Genomic DNA, 22,371 nt, shown 5'->3' with positions numbered 1-22,371 from the left:
AAAGCTATACACTTATCTTGATTTGAAGCTTTCGTGCCTGCAGGAATCCATACTCTTTGGTTCTTTCGGTAAAGTCACGTAGGTAGAAATAAAATAAATCACGACGTTTCGATTACAACACAAGCAATCTTCAGGTGGAACAACCACAGCAAGAAAAAATGCTGAAGTAGGCGAGATAGCTGCCGTTGGCAAGAGGTTATATAGGTAAGAAAGGGGGGAGGGGCAAGGGGCGAGAGAGAGAGGGGGGGACAGGGGAAGGGGGGCTGCGTAAGTGCTAGGGGGAGGAGAAGTGAGGTTGCGGGGGAAGTAGACGGGGCTAGAAGTGGGAAGCCGAGTGTGGGACACGGAGGGAAAGTAACTCGGAAAATCTACTAGTACCCGGCGGGTATGATGGAAACAACCACACCAGTTAAGGCATTACCTGGTTAATAACATCCTTACAATGATTGTTCAATTTGTATTCATCTTCTCGGTTGAAGTTATGTCTATGTTTATATATCTGGATGGCTTCATGAACAAATCTTTGATAGTAGTCCGAAGATTTGCAGAGTACCTTGGTCTCGAAATAAACAATATCATGTGAGCCCACAGCATTATAACAATGGTCAGCTATGGCAGAGGTATTGGTTCTGCCGTGTTTCAGATCTGCCTTGTGTTCGCGGACACGGTCCAAGACATGTCGTTTCGTTTCCCTAATACAACTGCTACCGCAGGTACAACTCAGTTTGTAGACTCCAGAATGACCTCCGTCACAAATGGGATTAAATGACGGATTTTGTGTACTGTATTGAATCGGACCTGGATCTTGTGTTTGTTTAAGATTTTGGAAATCTTTTTGGTAACACCTGCTATGTATGGTAAATGTATGGTTTTGATTGGCTTCTCAGGAGATGGTTGGAGAAACAGCTTTGCGAATAATGCGGTCCAAGTACCCATTCATCTTGAGGGCTTGGTGTGTTCCAGTTCACTGGCTAGGTGGTGTTGGTCGGATATGCAGTGGGCCCTATGGTGTAGTGCTTTGATGAGGGAATTCTTCTGGGCCGGATGGTGGTGGGAATCAGGTTTTAGATAGGAATCTGTGTGGGTGGCTTTCCTGTGGACGGAGTGTCCCAACGAGCAGTCAGGCCTCTTCTCAAACAAAACATCCAGGAATGGTAGCTTACCATCCTTCTCCACTTCCATGGTGAATTTGATGGATGGGTGTATGGAATTGATGTGGTTGAGAAATTGGTTCAATGCTGGCAGACCATGTGGCCAAATGACGAAAGTGTCATCTATGTATCTCTTCCACAAGGAAGGACGTAGGGTGGATATCTGGATGGCATCTGTTTAAAATTTCTCCATGAAAACATTCGCTATCACTGGTGATAAGGGGGAACCCATGGGGGTACCTTCATTTTGTTTGTAGATAGTACCATTCCAGGTGAAGTCAGTGTTGGTAAGGCAGTGCCTAACCAAAGTTGGTACATCAGGATTCAGTCCATGTTGGACCAAGTCTTCAATTATTGCTAAGGTATCAGGTACAGGAACCTTGGTGAACAGAGAGACTACATCAAAGCTGACAAGAAAATCATCTGGAGACAGTGAGATGCCCTTGATTAGAGAGACCAAGTCAGCTGAGTTACGTACTGCTGAGGTAGTCTTGCCCGTGAATGAAAGCAAGGTCTCAGACAGAAATCGGGCCAGTTTGTAGGTAGGCGAGTTGATAGTGGGAACGATGGGCCGAAGTGGAGTACCTTCTTTATGGATTTTTGGAAGACCATACAATCTGGGTGGTCTAGCAGCTGAAGGTTTTAGAGAGAGCTGCTTGAATGGTTCGATGACAGAAGTCAAATTGTTAATGATAGTGTTGGTTTTAGCAGCTCTCCCGCCTACCTCAGCATTTTCTTGCTGTGGTTGTTCCACCTGATGAGGATCGCTTGTGTTGTGATCGAAACGTCGTGATTTATTTTATTGTATTTCTACCTATGTGACTTTACCGAAAGAACCAAAGAGTATGGATTCCTGCAGTGACAAAAGCTTCAAATCAAGTTTTACTTCAGTTAGCTAACGGGCATAGAGTGGATGCCTGGATGGCGTCCATCTCAAATTTTTCCATGAAAATATTGGCTACAACCAGAGATAAGGGAGAACCCATTGGGGTGCCTTCAGTTTGTTTGTAGAATGTTCCATTCCAGGTGAAATGGGTATTGGTGAAGCAGTGTCTCACCAGGGCTGGTACATCAGCATTTAATCCTTGCCGGATCAAATCTTCAATGATTGCAATGGTATCAGGCACAGGAACTTTGGTGAACAAATAAACTACATCGAAACTGACTAGTAAATCATCTGGAGACAGTGAGATGTCTTTAATTGATCAGCTTCGCCCTCATTCAGAAGACCCTAAGCTTGAATGAGCACTTGAAAAAGGAGTTTGGAGAGGAAGAAGCTGCGAAAGAGAAACCATTCAAGTCCGCCCGTGGATGGTTTTACATATTTCAGGCACGATAACATTTCAAGATGGTAACAAGTATAACCCGTAAAAAAAAGTTTTTCACTATAAATCCTATATATATGCGTGGCGGCTAGAGTCCTCTCGTCCTCTGGCTTGAGATGGCTGCCACCTATGGATCAGATGATTGCATGGCAGCATTAAGCAATTGGTAATTAAATAAAATATTTTTGTCCTAAAAAGTGTAACATTTTGGGAAAATGTTTTTCACAAACATTACTTGTCACGCACAACGAGTCTGTGTGGAAAATGTCAGCTCGATGGGATCACGGGAAGTGGGATAAAAAACGACCGAAAGATTTGCACGGTCCTAAGCAAGCAAGCAAGTGAACTTAATATAAAGGATTTAAAATTACAGGGAGAGTCCAGAAAAACTTAAGAAAATAATTTAAAAGTGGTTATAATCCTAGACAGGTGTTTAATCTGCTCCCAACACCTCCAATCAAACAGAAATAATCCACTCCTCAAGGTAAGATCATAACAATTATAGGTTAGGTAAAATATTTTTAAAATCCTGTTTAAGATTGTGCTTTTTTTACACTAAAATGATTTTCTGTTCAATTTATTGCTTAACAATTTCACAAATACGTTTTCTATTAAAAAATAAAACTTTAAGGTGTACAGGGCTGCTTCGAAATGCTCAATTTTTTTTCCAATAAAGTGTTTGATAAGTATAAGCGCTGTTTGAAGGTTGTTGAACTCATAATTGTTTATAAATATGTACGTTATGTGTTGTATGAACACATAAGGTGCGCAATATTTCCCTAAGTTACGGTCCCTATCCTTACCTTATTCCATTGTTTCTTATGGGAGAAATTGCCCTGCTTTGCGTCGCATCGGCAATATTTAGGTTATTACGGTCCCTATACCACCCGCCATTTCCATGTATTCCTATTGAGTAAAAGTCCTCGTTATACATCGTTTCATTATAAGTCGCAACTTTCTGGTCCCTAACACCTGACATATATTGAGGACCTCGTCTATAAAGAGTGGTTGCCTGCGATAGGTCGAAACCGCCAACGATAAACCCGTGATATTCAAGGGTCTGCTGTACTGTAAACCAAAAGTGATATCCTAACCTGTTACGAGAATCCTCTTATACTTACACCAGCCTCTTGAAGTTTACTCTGTGCCTGTTTGCCAAAGAACACCTTCATCGCACACTATACCACCAAGCTGTGAATGTTCCTGCCATGTGAAGGACCGGAAGTGAAAGTACATTTGTAATAATAGGGCAATTCTTACGGTGTAAGTTACCACAAGTATGTAATGTTCAGTGGCTCACTTTATTTGGGTTTGCTTACGAGCAGCTTTGCAGTGTCTCTTTTACACTGTTACATACCATTCTGCACTCTCATCAGCAGTGCAAACGGCAAAGTTGTTCACTCTGTGCCTGTCCTCCATTAAGAGCCTGCAATGGTATTCGATATCGTGCAACACTTATTTGCAGAATGTGCCCTGGAAGGTGATCGCAGCTAAATTAAGTGCAACAAAAATTATCCACAAATCAATTCTAATTAGGCAGATCTAGTCTCCAGACACACACGTTTAGTCTGTATAGACACAGAAGTGCAATATATTTAACTCTCTACACAGTTACTGGCACTGTTCCTATAGACACAAACAGTTTGAGTTTTTTCTAGACAAGCAGCAATGGACGCCTTATGGAGTGAATGGCCCTGCCATAGGAATGTACATATTTCAGAACTGTCTCAGGATCACCAACGAAGATACGCACCGATTTAAACTCGCTTATACACAAGCACACTTCGACTACAGGTGAAAATTCCATTATGAATTTGGTGCATTGAAGAGGCTGAGGAACCTTGAGACGGATGCTATAATTTTAAATTGCAAATATTTAGCATTAAACACTAGCTTTATTAAACAATTAAGCAATTAAACTAAATGAGTACACTATCGGGGTGAACAGGTAATATCTGTTGAGGCCTGCTGTTTTTAAGATGCCCCGGAGTAAACAGCACTATTATCAAAATAATGCATTACTATGACTATTATTAGGTTGACAGTCATTAGGTGAAATCAATTCACTCTTCGGATCATTTATAATGCATTTCTAGGAGCTGTGTAATAATGTTCCTGAGCATATAACTACATTTTCAACTTTTTGGATTTTCAAACTTGGTCTACAAATGTATTTGTAAATACCTACCATGTGTAACAATAATGTTGAGTGTAAAACGTGAACTCACATTTTCCATAAAATATACGATCCGCATCATAAGTGAACCAGGTCATTCACATACAACCGTCGTGGGTGAACATGTGTGTGCCATAATGCAAAAGAGAAGCTTTGTGTTGGTATTTTGAGTCCGTGTGGAGGACACCGCTACCAATACAGTGCCTTCAATTTGCATCTACATCATGATGAGCACATTCTTGGTTTAATTAAATTCAGCCCTGCCTAGCCCAGCTCTGAGGTTTAAATTTGCAAATACTAAATAAAACATAGCTTAAACAACACAAACATAACATAAGGACATGTCATCCCTATCTTATGTAAATGTAAGATAAAATTAAGTGACCTCTATTGATGCAGTCCTCTATAATTTTCGTCCAGGGCCATTCCTCGAAGTGCAGGCCTGAGGCTCTGTTGGCTCTCTTGTGATAAAAACCAGAAGAAATATTAATACAATTGTAAAAAAATGTAACATAAACCGTTCACACCTGATGATGATTGCTTGTGTTGCAATCGAAACGTCGTGAGAATTTAATGGTTTTATTTTTATTATTTCCCTTATACGTGACTTTACAGAAAGAACCAAGAATATGAATATAAACCGTTCTGTCAACTCGGACCTTGTTTTGCTGAAGTTTTGTCTTCCACTGTGAATTCCTTATCTCTTAATCACATTTCTACGTAATTAAAGAGGTGAATATTGGATAATTTATTCATGTATATGTGGATGTCATCACCAGCTATATCTAGCTTGTGCTATTATCATGTAATTTTTGTGCAACTGTCTATTTCCTAAATTTGCTTTTCTCACCAACTCCCTTTTGAACAAGCTCCCTATATGTTCTTACCAGATGAACAACAAAGCATCTGACTAATTTCAGGCGGTGATGACATTTCCTTCCAAAACATCTTCATTCACAGCTACGTTGCATCAGGGAATGAACCCTGAATATGATTTCACAAAACCACGGTATTATTTCAATAAACCTCTCTTACCCAAACACGAGAAGGTGCTCACACAAGTTCACAAAAAAGTGGTTGCCATCTGTCAATCATATATTCTGGATTTGAATTACCTTTATAAGCTGTTACTGGCACAGTGAAGAGAAATATCAAGTGTATTATACAGTGGCTTTTCTGTGCAGTCATCGGTGACTGGGAAGACACCAATCATGTTTGATTCGAATTGATTGCATAAATGTGTTGAAGTCTCATTTAGATACATCCTGTGCTTCGACACACACTTCCGTGTGTGCTTATATTATGTATTAATCGGTTTACATTTTAAAAATACCCTTATTTAGTTTCTGCATGTCCTTTATTTAATCTGTTGAGGGTATATTGAGATGTATTACATGTTTCACAAGACACCCCACTTATCGATATAGATAGTTAATTAAAAAATTTAGAACAACCACTGATAACTTTGTGCAGTGCTGCTCATATTAATCCTCAAAGTTATGGTGGTCTGAAATAAGTGACTGGGATTTTGAGATAAACACTCTTAACGACAGCACTACCGTTTGTTAGTTAAACTTAAATAAATTAAACTAATACACAACCAACCATTTGCATACTACACAATTATATTTTGGAGAAATATTTATTATAGTGAGTCTAATTAAATACATATTATTATGGCATAAACACACGTATACAAATAAAATACATGTCCTGCTTAGCTTTATTGACTGCAAGTGCAGTTAGTGAACCCCTGTTGTATACACACCTCACCAGGCATTCAATTAATGTTGAACTGACCATGGGGAGGTCAATAACAGGTTCAGTTATGAAATTACCATGAATGTGCTTTCCTGGAAATGGAACCCAAGTTTCCAAGATCATAGTTAAGCATGAAGGGCACTGTCACACCACCCCAGCGAATAAAAAGACAAAACGCGGTTTGCGTTAAAAACTGAAGGAGAAAATTCTGATAGTGAGCACGTATTTATGTTGGCACAGCAATTGGGGTAAAAGTGTGGCCAGCACCATGCTGACACAGAACAGGTTCAGATACGACTTGCCATTGATGGTATTCGCTAGCCGGGAATTGAACTTGGGTTAAGTCGATTGTAGTGCAGTGTACTCACAGCACAAACCGCTCCCCACTTATACAAATACATATAAGTATACATATACGAAAGGTTACGCACACATTCATAGACACCCATATAGATATATACACCCAGGTACATGAGTAAAAAGACATATACACACATACAAGTACAGACAAGCCCATACAAGGCTTAAGATTGAAGCATTCAAGGTTCGCCGCCCACACTCACAGATTGCAGGCACAGTCTTTAACAAAAAAATTGAATGTGAATTGGGAACATTTGTGAGCGAATCAGGCCTGCATCAATCAGGACATACGAGGAGGGGAAAGGTGGTGGGCGGATGAGTTTCACAAAGATATCTCCCAGAGCCAAGCAAAAAGGCAAGCTGGATTCTCAAATGAGTAAACAGGCACGGGCACAAAATGAATGCTGTGACCATGGCATGCAATAGAATGTGGAATTTGATAGAGTTTGAGGATGTGAGGAATAGGGCAATTATAAGGACTGTAGTTTTGGCTATTATTAGGTCCAGGGGAAAATCTATTCCTACATTTTTCATAAAGCTCGTGTTAGGGTTATGGTTAAGTCTGGATGCGTTAGGTTGAGATGTAGAGCTATGGTTTATCATTTGGTTAGGTCGAGGTATTGGGCTCTGGTTAGAGAGTACTGTAAGGAATAGGGCTATAGTTAAGGCCGGGGCTAGGGCTAATATTAAGGGTTAGACTTCAGGATGGAACAATATTAATGGTTAAAGTTAGGATTATGGCTACCATTTTGATGAGTTGCATCGAATTCCATGCCAGGGTCAAGGATTAGGGCTGTAGCTAATGTTAAGTCAGGCTAAGTCTGTCTGGGGTTCAGCTTACAGTGGCAATGGTTAGAGTTAGTTGTACGGTGTGGGTTGGCGTGCGAGTCGTGCTGCCCCCTTACCTGGGTGCTCACGCTGCGCTGGGCTGAGCGCTCAATGTTATCAGGGAGGCCAAGGTCACGTGGGCGTCCCTCCTCAGGAAGGGCCTCGATGAGGGCACGGTAACCCTGCACGCGTGGGGGGCATGGACAGGAACAGGAGACACACGAAGGGACCATGAGGAGGAACAGGCGACTCGTAGGAAACAATCGAAGGCAAAAGGGAAAGAGGGATTCAGGGGGATGCCCCCTAATTCATAAGAAGCTATTTGGAGTGGCTTTTATGTAGGTTGAAATTATTTTACACTGTATGTCGCCAACCGTGCGAATAGGATGTGCGGGCGAAGGACAATAAAGTAAACACAAAAATCAGTTCTAAAGAAATTCGTTTTCAATATAGATTTAAAAGTGCATAGCTTCAGTGGCTTCCTAATGTCGGAAGGAAGAACATTCCAGATGGCCACAGAGCGTATCTGAAAGCACGCGATACAGTTACCATCTTTGTTCGATTGGCAACCAAAAGTCGCTGTGGGGGTGACCAGACTTTGCCTGATGGTTTATGCTCCTTGCCGAGATCAGCAAGATATTGTATTATTAGCAATGCGACCATATAATGTTTTCATTCGGAAACCGGAAGTCAATGCAGCTTGGCAAGCACTGGATGGACATGGTCGGATCTTCTTTGGCGCAACACGTGCCAAAAAATGTTGTGCAAGCTGCAGCTTGATAATGTTTTTGCCAGACGTCCCATAGAGTAGTGAGTTGCAATAATCGAGCCTTGTCGATACTATGCTACATGCCATCCCTAGTCTCGCCCACTTACCCTTGGGTTGTACCCACCACAAACGTATATAACCCTTGGTGGCAGTAGCTCTCTCGCTACATTTCCTCCTCAGCAGTCCGCCTGCTGTATTGTTTCACCTAAAGACGATGGCTTGTGTTGCTTTTGAAAAGTCGTAATTTATTAGTTATTTTTTCTATCTACGTGATTTTACCGAAAGAGCCAAAGAGTACACTAAATTTTTTTATAAAAGAGGTTGTCACGACACTGTCACTGATGCCACCACACCTAATCATCTCTACCGTCTCATCACTTTTCCCGCAAGAACCCGCAGCAGTTTCACAGATCACATCTGACCTCGAAGACCTGCTTCTTAGTATCCACCTTATAGAGTGGTACCCCATGTGGTGCCCTCTTGTTTAAGTGTGGCCTAATCAGTGATGCAGGGGCAAATGAGATATGGAACTGGGATGAATGGGAAGGGGAACAAGAGTTGCATGGCAATCAGACCAATTGTTTTAAATTTCAGAGATGATATAAGTGAAAAACTAAAAAAAGAATTATACACGTAGGCTTTCGCGACCAATATTATTCATAATAACGTTTTTTTGGTTTAGATCGCGTTATTTATAAATGTTGGAGGGTTAAGACACATTTATTAATAACGCGATCTAACCCAAAAACGTCTATGATAAAAGAATTATACTTTGTTGTGCTGGCATTGGTGAGTGGGCTAAGACCTTCAACATGCTACAACTAAGAACCCCAATTGAATCATGGGAAGATGAAACATCTATTTGAACCCAGGCTGTTAGTGGTCTGACACCTGAGCCACCTCAAGAAAGTATTGATTCAAATCATGCCGCTGAAATATGAACACATATGAACACATTCCTGCAGAGGGAGCTGGTAGGAACATTGGGTTGCTCGGTCAATGGCCAGGGTCAACGGTGGCGTGGTGTATTCCGCAAATATGGCCGACTATGAGGGTGGGCACAAGCTGGCGTGAGTAGGTAAAACGTTGAGTTTTATAAGGGCACCACGGGGTGACCAGCCCCTCCCTACCCAGCAACCCTCCCAACCCTCCCCTCCCCACTCAGCCCCTCCCCACCCTCCCCTCTCCACCCAGCCCCACCCCTCCCATTTTTGGATGCACGACGGACGGACACAATAATCCCCTGTGGGCTGGTGGAACCAGCTGGTTCCTACCAGTACAAGTCATTACATTATAAGGTAGGCAAATCGTATGTTTAGTGTGCTAAAGGGGCGCATGCAGAAATGGGGAACTCGGGGGGAGAAACAGAGGAATTTGCGGGGGATTTGGGGTGGCATCCCACTCACCGCGAGGTCAGCGGTGGCTGGAGGCGCGGGGCCCTGAGCGCGGGGCCCGAAGAAGCGCGAGAGGAAGGAACGCAGCAGCTGTGCATCCACAGCGTTGTCAACGCGGCCACCGTAGACGGCGCCCTCGAGAAGGCCACGCACATGCTCCCAGGGCAATGATGAGCCTTAACCACCACCAGCAGCAACACAGTTTTTAAATATAACACATCATTAGAGCACATCATTAGAACACACAATCGCATTACAATAAACACAATACAATTTCAGCTTGTATAGCGTCTACGTGCAACCTAAAAGTCAAGACACTTCACATTAATTGTCCTGTGTTTTTCAGTAATATGAATAACAACACAACCCATTTACATGTAGTACTTTCGTCTTACAGTTTTGAGATATATTATTTCCCCCACTCTATGTGATATGTCCCAGTTTATTGTACCTGAGGAGGCAAACCTAGCACCTACATGCTCAAGAAGACTGCTGTTTAACCAGATCAAAGGAGCCAAATACAGTGTGGAATAGAGAAGTACTGAGTTGATGTACTTCAGAAGAACAAGAGCTATAGGTACCAGGGGTGCGTGAATTCGTTTTTTATGGATGACGCTTAAAACAACAAGAAAATCATGTATTTGTGTTCATGGGCCTATATGAGTAAATGTACAGGGAGTCAATTAGTATGTTCATGAACGAGTGTTGTGTGTGTGAATGTCAGTAGTTGGCTGATGTGCCATCTGTTGAGGAAGTACCGAGGGTGATCCAGAGCCTGAGACCATATAAAGCACGGAGCTGAGATGACCTACCAAGCTTACTACTGAGGGAGTGTTGTATTTGTGTGCAGAATTCTCCATGTAACATGATTACAGCCGCCTGGTCCACAGGACGGGTTCTGTAGGATTGGAAGGATGCTCTAGTCCCAATTTTTAAAAAGGGGGACCATACTGATTGCAAATACTACTTGGGTATCTCCCTCAGTGTGCTGGGAAAGGTCCTGGCAAGTATTATTAAACATTGCTTTGCGATGCAGTGATCGTCTTTGTTTGATGGTTAGCCAAAAGTCGCTGCGAGGATGACCGGAGTTTGCATGATGGTTTATGCTCCTTCACAACATCAGCAAGGTATTGTGATTCATTTGTAGCAAGCAGTTTGTGTGTAATGAGTGTGACTTATAATGTCTTCATTCGACAAGTCAGCTATAACGCAGCAAGTTGGCACAGTGAGGAGCACAGGTAGTACATCTGCCAGTCATTTCAGTCAACCCATGGCACCTGGGTCTGTCCCGTGACCTCTTACCACCAAGCCTTTGACACTCCACGTGACCTCAATGTGCACCTAGCCTGGCACAAGCGCCGTGGTGACATCACTGCCGTTTAGTGATGAACAGTAGTTATTGCTCTTATTGTGTGCTTGTGTTAGAATGTGTATATGTATAAATTGGGTGCATGTTTGTTCATGTGTATGCACAGTATATGAATCAGTGTGTGTTCGCATGTGCGTATTAAGTAAAAGTCTGCGTTCGTATGGCATGTTCATGAATCTGTGTGTGTATAAGAGCCGGTGTTCATATGGAGATGCATGATTCTGTGTATTATTTTGTGTGAATGTGTCAGAATAAGTGTGTTCATGCATATAAATCAGAGCGTATATTGTTTGCACATGTGAATCAGTGTGTATGTTCACATGTAAGAATCCGTGTACATATTAATTATGGTGCGCATTCATGTATATATGCGCACGAACCCATCTGTGTGTGTGCGCGTATTTGTAAGAATCTGTGCGCGTGTACGTGTGAATAGGGGTGTTTGGCTGAGTGGGTGGATTCACGTGACCTTTTCCTGTCAGGAGCAGCCTTCAACAACAAAGCTTTCAGGGGACTGGGAGCAGCGAGCGGGACCTCATCTAAACGGTGTTTTATTTTTTATTTCCGGGGAACAAAGCAAAGAGGAGGGGACTGACACCCAGCTCAACGCATGCCTACCAGCTACTCCCATACACATATTCAGCACATACATGCATATACAGACATACATTAGCACGATAAAATTGAGAATAGTTTTCCCTTGTTTCTGGCAACAAAACAGGTGTTAAGATGATAATTGTTTTTTTACCCTCAAATCCCTATGTGATACGTACGACCATGAGGTTCCAGGTATTCTATGGGAACCTCATTTGCCAGTAAAAATATGATAATTGGTTTTTTACCCTCAAATCCCTATGTGATACGTACGACCATGAGGTTCCAAGTATTCTATGGGAACCTCATTTGCCAGTAAAAATATGATAATTGGTTTTTACCCTCAAATCCCTATGTGATACGTACGACCATGAGGTTCCAAGTATTCTATGGGAACCTCATTTGCCAGTAAAAATATGATAATTGGTTTCTTACCCTTCTATCTGGCACAAAACTGACACCTTTTTTTTACAAGGAGTCATGTTTGCATAGACCACAATACCTGCAGCCATAATGCAAACAAAAAACATAACTATGATAATATATGCACAAAAAAGGTGTCAGATTTGTTGCCAGATTGAAGGGTAAAAAACCAATTATCATATTTTTTACTGGCAAATGAGGTTCCAAAGGTGTTAAGATGTTAAAACAGCAAACTGAAACCTTTTGGCGTCCTCTGGTCTAACACCGTTTAGACGCTAGGCTCAAAAGAAAGATGTCTCTGGTGTGGACCAATCCGTTTCAAAGACAATGCATATATTATCAGAGTACGTTTTTTGTTTGCATTCTGACCACAAGTATTGTGGTTAACGCAGACATTATTCCTTGTAAAAGGTTTCAGTTTGGTGTTTTCAAATCTTAACACCTGTTTTGTTGCCAGAAAAAAGGAGAAAACCTATTCTCATATTTTGGTACTGGCAAAGGAGGTCCCATGATGACACGATAAAATGGTCTACCATTCTCTACCAAGTGGTGGCGATTTCAACCAGGGTGCTTGTGCCACATAAGGTGCAAAACGGGAAATGTGAATGAAATGAGGTAAGAGATCAGATCAAAAAGCATCTCAGATATATATACTACACAGGCATTAAAACATCCCATGTTGAATTTTAGACTGTTGGGCCAAGTGCTGTTCATGAGTATACATGTATAATTCCATTAAGATATTCAGGCATACATTAAATATTAAATTCTTCATTTACAATATATCTCCCATTAGCCTAAAAAACTGTACGAGTTAGGAAGTGCCTATTAAGATTGGAAGAGGATATGAAGTGAAGTTGTGACTCTGAAACCACACCCGGCAATCTTTGACTCAAGTGCCGGTGTCTACACACCACTGCAGATGCACATTGAAGACTGAGCTAACTTGAGTAGGCCCAGAACAGGCTCAAATAGCATTTGATACTGATGCTTATCTAAAGCTCAAAGATATTCATAAGTTACCAGATAAAGCAGGGATGTAGGTCTTGCAGGAATTCCATATACCTCTACTGTCACAGACTGACAGACAATATGGCATCCAGGCAGGACCTCCCTGGGCTGAAATAATATTCGGGCTCTGCAAGCTTCTTTTCAGCGTGCTTGGCAAGGCAATGTTGAATAATCCTTGCCAGGACCTTTCCTGCCACACTGAGGAGAGAGATGCCCTTGTAGTTGTTGCAATCTGTACGGTTGCCCTTTCTTAAAGAGGGGGACCACCAGGGTATCCTTCCAATGCTGTGGAACCAATCCTGTGGTCTAGACAGTTGTGATGTCATATAGGGCAGTCTGCACACAAATGCCACCCCTCCCTCAGCATTTTGCTTGCAAGATCATCTCTGCCCAGAGCATTTCCTGGTCTCAGACTCTGGATCGTCTCTCTATACTTCCTCCACAGATGGCACCTCAGCCAACCACTCAGAAGGAGTGGCTTTTTCTGCCAATATTTGAGGCACTGCAGTCCCAGCAGGGACGTCCCCACCTTGCCCCATGATGTTGTCTGGACTGAAGGAATTCCCCTCCCCCGAGACCTAATAAAAATGCTCTGCAAACCTACAGACCAGTTGCTCGGAGTCAGAGCTTGGATCACCGTTCTTTCCCTTAAGGATGGTGATAGGTGAGGCGCTGGAAGTTACTTTTTGATGGAATTAGAGTGATTTGTGATTTTGGGCTACTAAGGCAGATTCCATCTCTTCAGCAACCCGTGCCCACCACTCATCTTTGCAGCACCACATGGCTCTCTAAACCTCTGAGGGAAGGCTGCATGAGCCATAGTCCTGGATCTTATCCCCTTCCCCTCAGCATCTGGAGGAGGGGGGGCGATGCCAACCCGAGCTGCAAGTGATGTTGAAATTCCTGATTGCAACTATTGTTGGCTTGCTGAGACCAGCCCACTTGAGGATTTAAATGGATTACTAGATGGACACCTACCACCGGAGTGGAATAATGGCAGGCGCATCTTACAGATGACATGATCAACATCATGGCTTGCATCCATGATGTTATGTGGATGCACCGATGCAAGAACAGCGTGTTGGTAATTATAAGCTTATGGGCTGCACAGAAGTCTAGCAGCCTCCTACCATTATTATTGAGCTTATCTCGCCCATGCCTTCCAATCATTCAGATCCAGGTGTCTGTGTCATGATCCACTCATGCATTAATATCACCCAACAAGATGACTCTATCCCGAGGGACCACTTTAGCTAGCACCTGGAACAGGAAGTTATAGAAGACATCTGAATCATCAGCCTTGTCATCAACCTTCCACTCATTCATTTTCAGTGGGGGGTGTAAGCAACCACTACAATTCCTCTACTCTTGTTAATGGGGAGGCGAGCTCACAGCAGCCTCTGACTTACAGCTTCCCACACCTCACCGCCCACACTCTAACACCACCTTCATTCTTTTGTTCAAAATATGTGACACTCCCTGTTTTTTGGCAGTTTCTTGCCCCAAGTAGAGAACTGTCCATCCCTCATGATGACTGGGGCCAGAACCGGTCCACCGAACCTTCTGGATTCCACAGAGGTCGATCTCCCGACAGAGAAGTGGTAGCCTCTCTTCCGCAACCGGAGTCAGAACATTTCATGTGGCCAACCGCAGTAGTCTCCTGTTCCTGGAGGAACCACTAGACAGGGGGTTCAGTTTGGCTCTGTCATATGGAGTTTTGCCTGAAGGCATCATAAACACCTGTCCCCTGGGGTATCCTGAAGCAGCTTATTTAAGTGTTTCCACCATGGTCCTTCGTAGAAGAAGTGCCAGGTGGAGGGGTTACCAGCCCCTCACACACACTAACTTAGCTACATACACACCCCCACCTACATTACCACAGCCCACATACACATAGCCTGCACCACTTACACACCTGTATGTGAATACACTCACAGACACATGCACACACGGTTTCAAATAAACAGATAGCTATGACTAAACAAATTCAAATAAATGCCTGCCAAGCCATGCATTTAAGCAACCAAATATCATGACAGCCCAACACACTGACACCCTCACAAGCAGCCACGCAGGCACGTGCTGGGCGGTGTGGCACGTTGACGTGCAAATTACGCCCTGCATCCTGCGCTCGTGGCACATGAAGCATCCCCCTGCCCCGTGGCACGAGCACCAACGGGGGAGACTCTGCCTCCCCAGATGACTGTTATTAAAGCTGCGACACCCTCCTGGGATGATGATGATGATGTGAAGGCATGACCATCTTCTAGACATATCACACCTACAGTTACATCTACAGATCCTCTTTCTACACCTCAACCACCACTGCCGACGACTCAACCACTGCCGCTACCTCTACCTCCGAGATCTACCACACTTACAAATTACATCTACAACATCAGCTCCTGCTTCCTATTAAATTTGCATCTCAATGTCTCCACCTTGGAGTCATATGAGTAAATCTACAGAAACAGCTGCTTCATCCACAATTACGCCTCAACTTTTACTGTCACTACCTCCAACTTTTACATCTATCACTGAAACATCGACAGCATCTCCTCCTCAACCGTTATCTCCGCTACCTCCACCTTATATAGGTACCATTCCTAAATATACCGTTATGAGCCTGGCAAAAGAGAGATACTCATTCGCAGTACTTGAACTGAGGATGTCAGTGGTGTTGGCTCAGTGCTGTTGGCTCAGTACTTTCACAAGGCCACTATAAGTTTTTCAAGAGAGATACCCAAGCCGTAGGGCTTGAACAAATGTTGTCTGTGGTTTCCAGCTTAGTGCTCTGACATGGCCATTATGAGCACTGCTTTCCAACCACCTGGCCACGTGCAGTGAGCGTCTCAAATTTGGCTTCACCATTGGCCCCAAATTAATGTGTGTGGGTGGAGTGTGCATGAGTGGTGGACTCCGTTATATGGGGGTAATCAAGCGTGCGTTGTTACAGCGCTCACACGCTGTCATGCACTGCTGTCATTATGCTGTCGTGTCAATTACGCCTTAAATTATTACGCGCCCAGCTCCAGCCGACACAACACAATTATCCTGCTGATTTGAGTATCAGGACCTCGTTTGTTTTTAAGTTTCAGATGTGGTGGGTATTTTTCCCATGTGACTTCATCTGAGTATACGTTGTGTTATGTGTGTATTTATATTAATAAACAGTGGTGACTTTCCCTGCTTTTCAGCTTCAGCATCACACTCCAAGGACCGCGATTAACTTGGTTTACTCCTGATAATATCGTATACTTTGAAGTCTCCGCAAGATAATTATAACAGTTTCTAACTTTACACTGACCCTGCTCTACGAGGGAAATAAAACAACCTTTGGGACAACATTTTGGGTACATACATTAACATTTTCAGATTCATAATTTACTTCAATAACCCATACGTGTGCTGGAGGAACTCAATCCGACAGCATCTGCACAGGCGAGGTTACGTTGGCTGGTTCATGTAGCCCATATGACCAGTCGCCACATGCCTAAGCACTTTTTATTTGGTAAACAAAAGGAGTTTAAATGGACACGCATGGAGTAAAGAAAAGATGGGCTTATGTGCTAAGGAAGCATTGGAGCTGATTGGACTTGCCAATGACTAATACCAGCAGTATCAAGGTTAGCCTCTGTGGAAGTTCGTGAAGGACAATAATGGTTGTTGGATGCAGTCTCTCTCCAACAACAATGAAGGGCAGAGAAGCGACGCTCACAACATTGAGTAGCAAGTTTACATTATTTAAAAGCATGCCTACATCGGGCAGCGTACTTCAATAGGGAATACCGTTGGTAGGGCTATTTTAATAAACACAATAGACAGGAAGGACAAGTTCAAAGGGAATCGCATAATGCACATGCATAATTCACGTTGCCTAAGTAATACCCCCTCCCCCCGCCACCAAATATTGTGACTTGGCTCTCCAATACACCGGTGTGCTGTACTAGTTGCTATGTTCTGTTTACGTGACAACCCTTACTAGTTGGCTGTGTTGGGTGGTGGCAGGTTTAATGACACATTTATATATTTACGTGATGTAACCCAAAAAAACACCTGTATTATGGATTATATGTAATTTTTGCAGCTTCTACAGCCACTAAAGTGGTATGACATTGACCACAATGTAGAAAAAACTATTCTTGTAATGAATCACGAAGTGAGGGAATCGTTACATGCCAAACAGCCAGCTATTACATTTTATATGTGTAAGGCCTCTAACTCTGAACTGCTGTATGTACAGCCTTCTGAATGCTTTGCTGTGTGTACAGCCTATGTTTGTAGTGTGGCTGTGTGCCCTGCATCTCCCTGCATTTGTCGCTTCTGCAGTGCCGTTTTAGCTTTTTCATTCAGCACCCGTACTTTAATATCAGATTGTCGATAATAACAAGCGTGTGATGAGATGGGTATGCGTTAGATGCACTTATCCACCCTCATAGGCATGTCTCTGTGTTAGAGACAGTGCAAGTGTGCGTGAGAGAGGGGAAATATGTAGTGAAAAAGAAAATGAAAGATGGAGAGTCCTATTAAATAAAAAAAATAGGACAGCTAGTGACGAATTGGCATGTTGCGTTTACGTGACAACCCTTACTAGTTGGCTGTGTTGGGTGGTGGCGGGTTTTAACGACACATTTATATATTTACACGATCTAACCCAAAAACCTCTATTATGGATATTGGTCGCGAAAGCCGATGTGTTAAATCGAGTAGCAAGTTAGCACAGTGGGAAGCATCGGTGGTACCAGTGTAGTAACACAGCACCGACTGCTGTCCAGCAGCAGCAACTACGGTGGACAGTGAGCGCACGCGCTGTTGAGCATATACACGGTGTGTGTGCCGGCAGGGCAGAGGCACTCGGGCAGTGGTTCTTAACCTGGGTTCGATCGAACCCCAGGGGTTCGGTGAGTCAGTCTCAGGGGTTCGGCGGAGGTTAAGACACACACCCGACTCACATTATTGTGCACCAGTAAAACATGTACCTATGTTTTGAATTTGAAAATATCATATTTTATTTTTCCAATTAATAAGGGTTCGGTGAATGCGCATATGAAACTGGTGGGGTTCGGCACCTCCAAAAAGGTTAAGAACCACTGCACTAGGGCAAGGGTCACGGTAGACCTCATATGGAGGCCGCTGGAACCCTTTGGTGGGTTCGAGAAGGGAGGCGCGGCTAAAACGGAGCCAAGCCGCGCGAGTAGAATATAAGCAGCGGAGAGCGAGAGCTACAGGCTGCCGGTTCGGGGAGTAGACTCGTCTCGTCGCCGCTGTCGTCACCGCCGCCTTCGCCCGATCATTCCGCGGCCGAACAGTAGTTGGCTGTCTCGGTCGACGCGGACAGGGTCGTGTCTGGGCCGGGCTGTACGGCAGCGTGGTCGTGAGAATAAGGCCGGAGTTGGTGGTGTGAACGAGATTGAGAAATAGAGAGAGAGACGGTGCCTTCTGCAACTACCTCGTCTCCGACTGAGTGTGTGCGCCGCACACCACACAAGAATAGGTTTTACCCTTTCTGGCAATAAAACAGGTGTTAAGATGTTCAAACACCAACTAGAAATCTATGTAACACAATTTTTGTTCCTGGGTAGTAAGTGTTATTTCGTAATTGCTTATGCCTAAAAGGTACAGAAAATGGCTATTATTCCCCACAAACTTTACTTTTGTGACCAGGACAGTGATATTTAGAAATGTATCTATTTTCAATGAGAAAACAGAATAATTTGTGTCTTTTCGCTCACATAAAGTAAAAAAACAACATACGAATAAAAATTGACATGTATTTATGCTAAAGTAATTGAAAAATGACTACAAAAGATTTAGAAGTGAGTAGTTTTTCTAGATTTACGATTACACTGTAAATCACTTTCACGAATCAGCCCCCAAATGTAGTCTCCCATCATGTTCTCGTTATACTCTCCTTGGTAGCGGCGTTCAAAGTCCAGTATATCCTATATATGGAAGCGCTCGCCTTGCTCCTCCAAGTACACTCCCATGTTCTTCTTGAATTGATCAAGGATATGGACTTTGAGGGACATCCTACAGCCCATTGTGCCATAGTTCTTCACCAGAGTCTCAACCAGCTCCACATAGTTTTCGGCCTTGTGATTGCCCAGGAAGCCCCGAATCACTGCGACAAAGCTGTTCCAAGCCGCTTTATCCTTGCTAGTGAGCTTCTTGGGGAATTCATTGCACTCCAGGATCGTCTTTATCTGTGGTCCGACAAAGACACCGGCTTTGACTTTTGTCCGCTGTGGCCAGGCCCGCCTGTGGTAGTGTGCCTTGGTGTCCCTGCTGTCCCAAAGGCAAAGATAGCAGGGAAACTTGGTAAAACCGCCTTGGAGACCCATCAGGAATGCCACCATTTTGAAGTCTCTGATGACCTCCCAGCCGTACTCATCATACTTCAAGGCATCCAGCAAGGTCTTGATGCTGTTGTAATCCTCTTTGAGGTGCACCGAGTGAGCCAGGGGAAGAGATGGGTACTTGTTACCATTATGGAGTAGCACGGCTTTGAGGCTCTTGGATGAGCTGTCAATGAAGAAGGGCCACTCATTCTGGTTACAGGCGATTTCGATTGCCTCGAACAGACTGGTCACATTGTGGTAGAGGCAGAGCCCATCTTGACGGGTGAAGAAGCTGGAAAAAGGTTGGTTACGCTTCCTCTGATCTGCGACTTGCACACTTGCATCCAACAAGTTCCACTGCTTCAGCCTAGACGTCAAAAGCTCGGCATTGGACTTGGTAAGACCAAGATCTCTGATCAAGTCGTTGAGGTATTTTGGTTGGGGTAGTATGGGTTTCTCTCCTCAGCTCCACCTTTTAAATTGTCATCTGGATTTACGTCTTCCTCGCTCTCTGACTTGCTGCTCTCTTCTAAAGATGGCTGCTCTATCTCCGAAGGATTGGTACGGGGAGCTCATGGCAGTGTGGCACCGGGGCGATGGATGAAGGAAAGTCCGGATACGTGATAGCAGGTGCATTCTTGCCAGGCCGACGTTTGGAAGGGTCCACCATGCACAAGTAGCAGTTGCTTGAGTGGTCAGTGGGTTCCAGCCAAATTCTTGGGATAGCAAACTTCATGGCTCCCTTTTCCCATCTGTACCATCCTACAAATATACATGTATTTCACCCATGACTAATGTGTAAGAGATTCTCGCAACATTTTTCAAATATGATATATTGTTTCAATAACATTGAAAATTGTAAAACATTTTAAAAGTAAAAACTTTTACAATTTAAAAAATTGGAACAAATTTTATAACAAAATTCCGAGCAACAATTGTGCCCAGGGTTTGTCTTGATCCCCGACAGGCATGCCGAAATAAGCCTTGTAAGCCTCACACATCTTAGCAGATGCTTCCACAGAGTACTTTTTCGCTCTTGTCTTGATAAATTGGCCGCAGACTTAGCAAAATGCATCTGCCGGATGCTTGCAGCCTTTTGATGCCATCTCAGAAAAATGCAGATATGTATCCACTTAGGCAGCTTGAACTAAACTGATCTGGTGGGCTTAAGGCTCCTGTATATATACTACTATTTATATTATTGGAAAGTTCTAGAATGTTCTAGAAGTTACTCCAAGTTTACCCATCACTGAATCTATCTGGAATGTTCTGAAAAATATGTAAATTGCAAAATATAACTGTCCTGGTCACAAAAGGAAAGTTTGTGGGGAATAATAGCCATTTTCTGTACTTTTGAGGCATAAGCAATTAGGAAATAACACTTACTACCCAGAAACAAAAAAATGTGTTACACAGTGTTATCAGAGCATGTTTATAAATGCATAATGTGCATGCATAATGTACGTTGATTACCATTTGAATAACCAAACCGGTATTGGATACCCATTGTAATTTATATGCATTCATTAATCCCCCCCCCCCCCTTCGCACGCGAAGGGCTCACAAGTGACGTCATCGTATATTCCTCTATTTAAGGAATGAAACAGAAGGATTTCCACACATGGCTGCTGTAATTACTGGCGAAACGTCGTACTCGGATTGTACATGTTGTGGATTTTCTCTCCAACACACCGGTGTGCTGTTCATGTGACAAACCTTACTAATTGGCTATGTCGGATGGTGGCGGGTATAACGACACATTTATATTTACGAGATCTAAGCCAAAAAACCTAGATTCTGGATGATATTGGTCGCGAAAGCCTATGTGTTAAACTATAAATGCCCTGATAGTGCATTGTCTTTATGTTGTTCGCCTTTCGCCCTAACACTGGTTGAGGCTAGACCCTAAAGAAGGCTGTCTCTGGTGTAGACCAATCAGTTTCAAAGACAATGCATATATTACCAGAGCATGTTTTTGTATGCATGTTCAGCACAAGTATGTGTGGTTAAGTAGACATGATTCCTTGCAAAAAGGTTCTGTTTGGTGTTTAAACATCTCAACACCTGTTTTATTGCCAGAAAGGATAAAACCTATTCTTATACTTTGATGCTGGCAAGAAAAGTCCCATGTTGTAGGTGGTACACTTGCCAGTCAATTAACCCACAACACCATGGTCTGTCCAGTAACCTCCCTGCAAATGAACCTTCTACACTTCAAGTAGCCTCAAAGCGCACCTAGTCTGGCCCAAGTGCTGTCGTAATGTCACCACTTCTCGATCACCTAATTGCACGCTTTCAGATGCACTGCGGCCGTAAGGAACGTTTTTCCTCCCGATATTAGGAAGCAATTTGAGCTATGCACTTTTAAATCTAGATTGAAAACTCATTTCTTTTTAACTGCTTTTTGTGTTTAGTTTGTTGTCCTTCCCCGCACCTCCGACGAGAACGGATAGCTACGTATGGTTTGAAAGAACTTCAACATACATACATATAAAATAAATTGCATGCACATGTATCAGTATTCACCGATACCTGGAAGTGCGTTTTTATAATTTTCTATACATTTTTAGGTCACATTTAAAGTGTACCGAAAAAAGTTATTGAATATCTTACATAATTCGAATTTTAGACCCTTCAATAACCACCAGATACAATTTTCATAAGGGGAAGTTTAAGAACAGAACAAGAATCACATTAATTGAAGCTAAAATGTCATGATAATATTTCAATTGGGGGCCCATATATAAAAAAAATCTTGGTTTTCAATTTTGATATATTATGTAACATTTCAATTCAGCACCCTTCAAAACTTACAATTACAAATCTTCAAAGACTTAGGTTCAAAAACCCCAAAAATGACTATATATTTGTG

The 22,371-nt window shown here is 43.0% G+C and overlaps 1 protein-coding gene across 4 annotated transcripts in view; it reads right to left on the bottom strand.

The window, feature by feature from the left end:
- DYNC2H1 (dynein cytoplasmic 2 heavy chain 1) overlaps positions 1 to 22,371 on the bottom strand; it is a 182,025-nt gene that overhangs the window by 13,805 nt on the left and 145,849 nt on the right. For all 4 annotated transcript variants that reach the window (XM_061560348.1, XM_061560350.1, XM_061560351.1 and 1 more), the window contains exons 85-86: positions 9,777 to 9,940; positions 7,679 to 7,783 (exon numbers count right to left, since the gene is read on the bottom strand). In XM_061560348.1, coding sequence (XP_061416332.1) covers positions 7,679 to 7,783; positions 9,777 to 9,940 — 269 coding nt within the window. The remainder of the gene's footprint in view (positions 1 to 7,678; positions 7,784 to 9,776; positions 9,941 to 22,371) is intronic.

Source organism: Lethenteron reissneri, chromosome 26 (assembly GCF_015708825.2).
Source record: "Lethenteron reissneri isolate LAM-NWPU_2019-01 chromosome 26, ASM1570882v1, whole genome shotgun sequence".
NCBI lineage: Eukaryota > Metazoa > Chordata > Hyperoartia > Petromyzontiformes > Petromyzontidae > Lethenteron > Lethenteron reissneri.
This window is presented reverse-complemented; position numbering and strand designations above follow the sequence as displayed.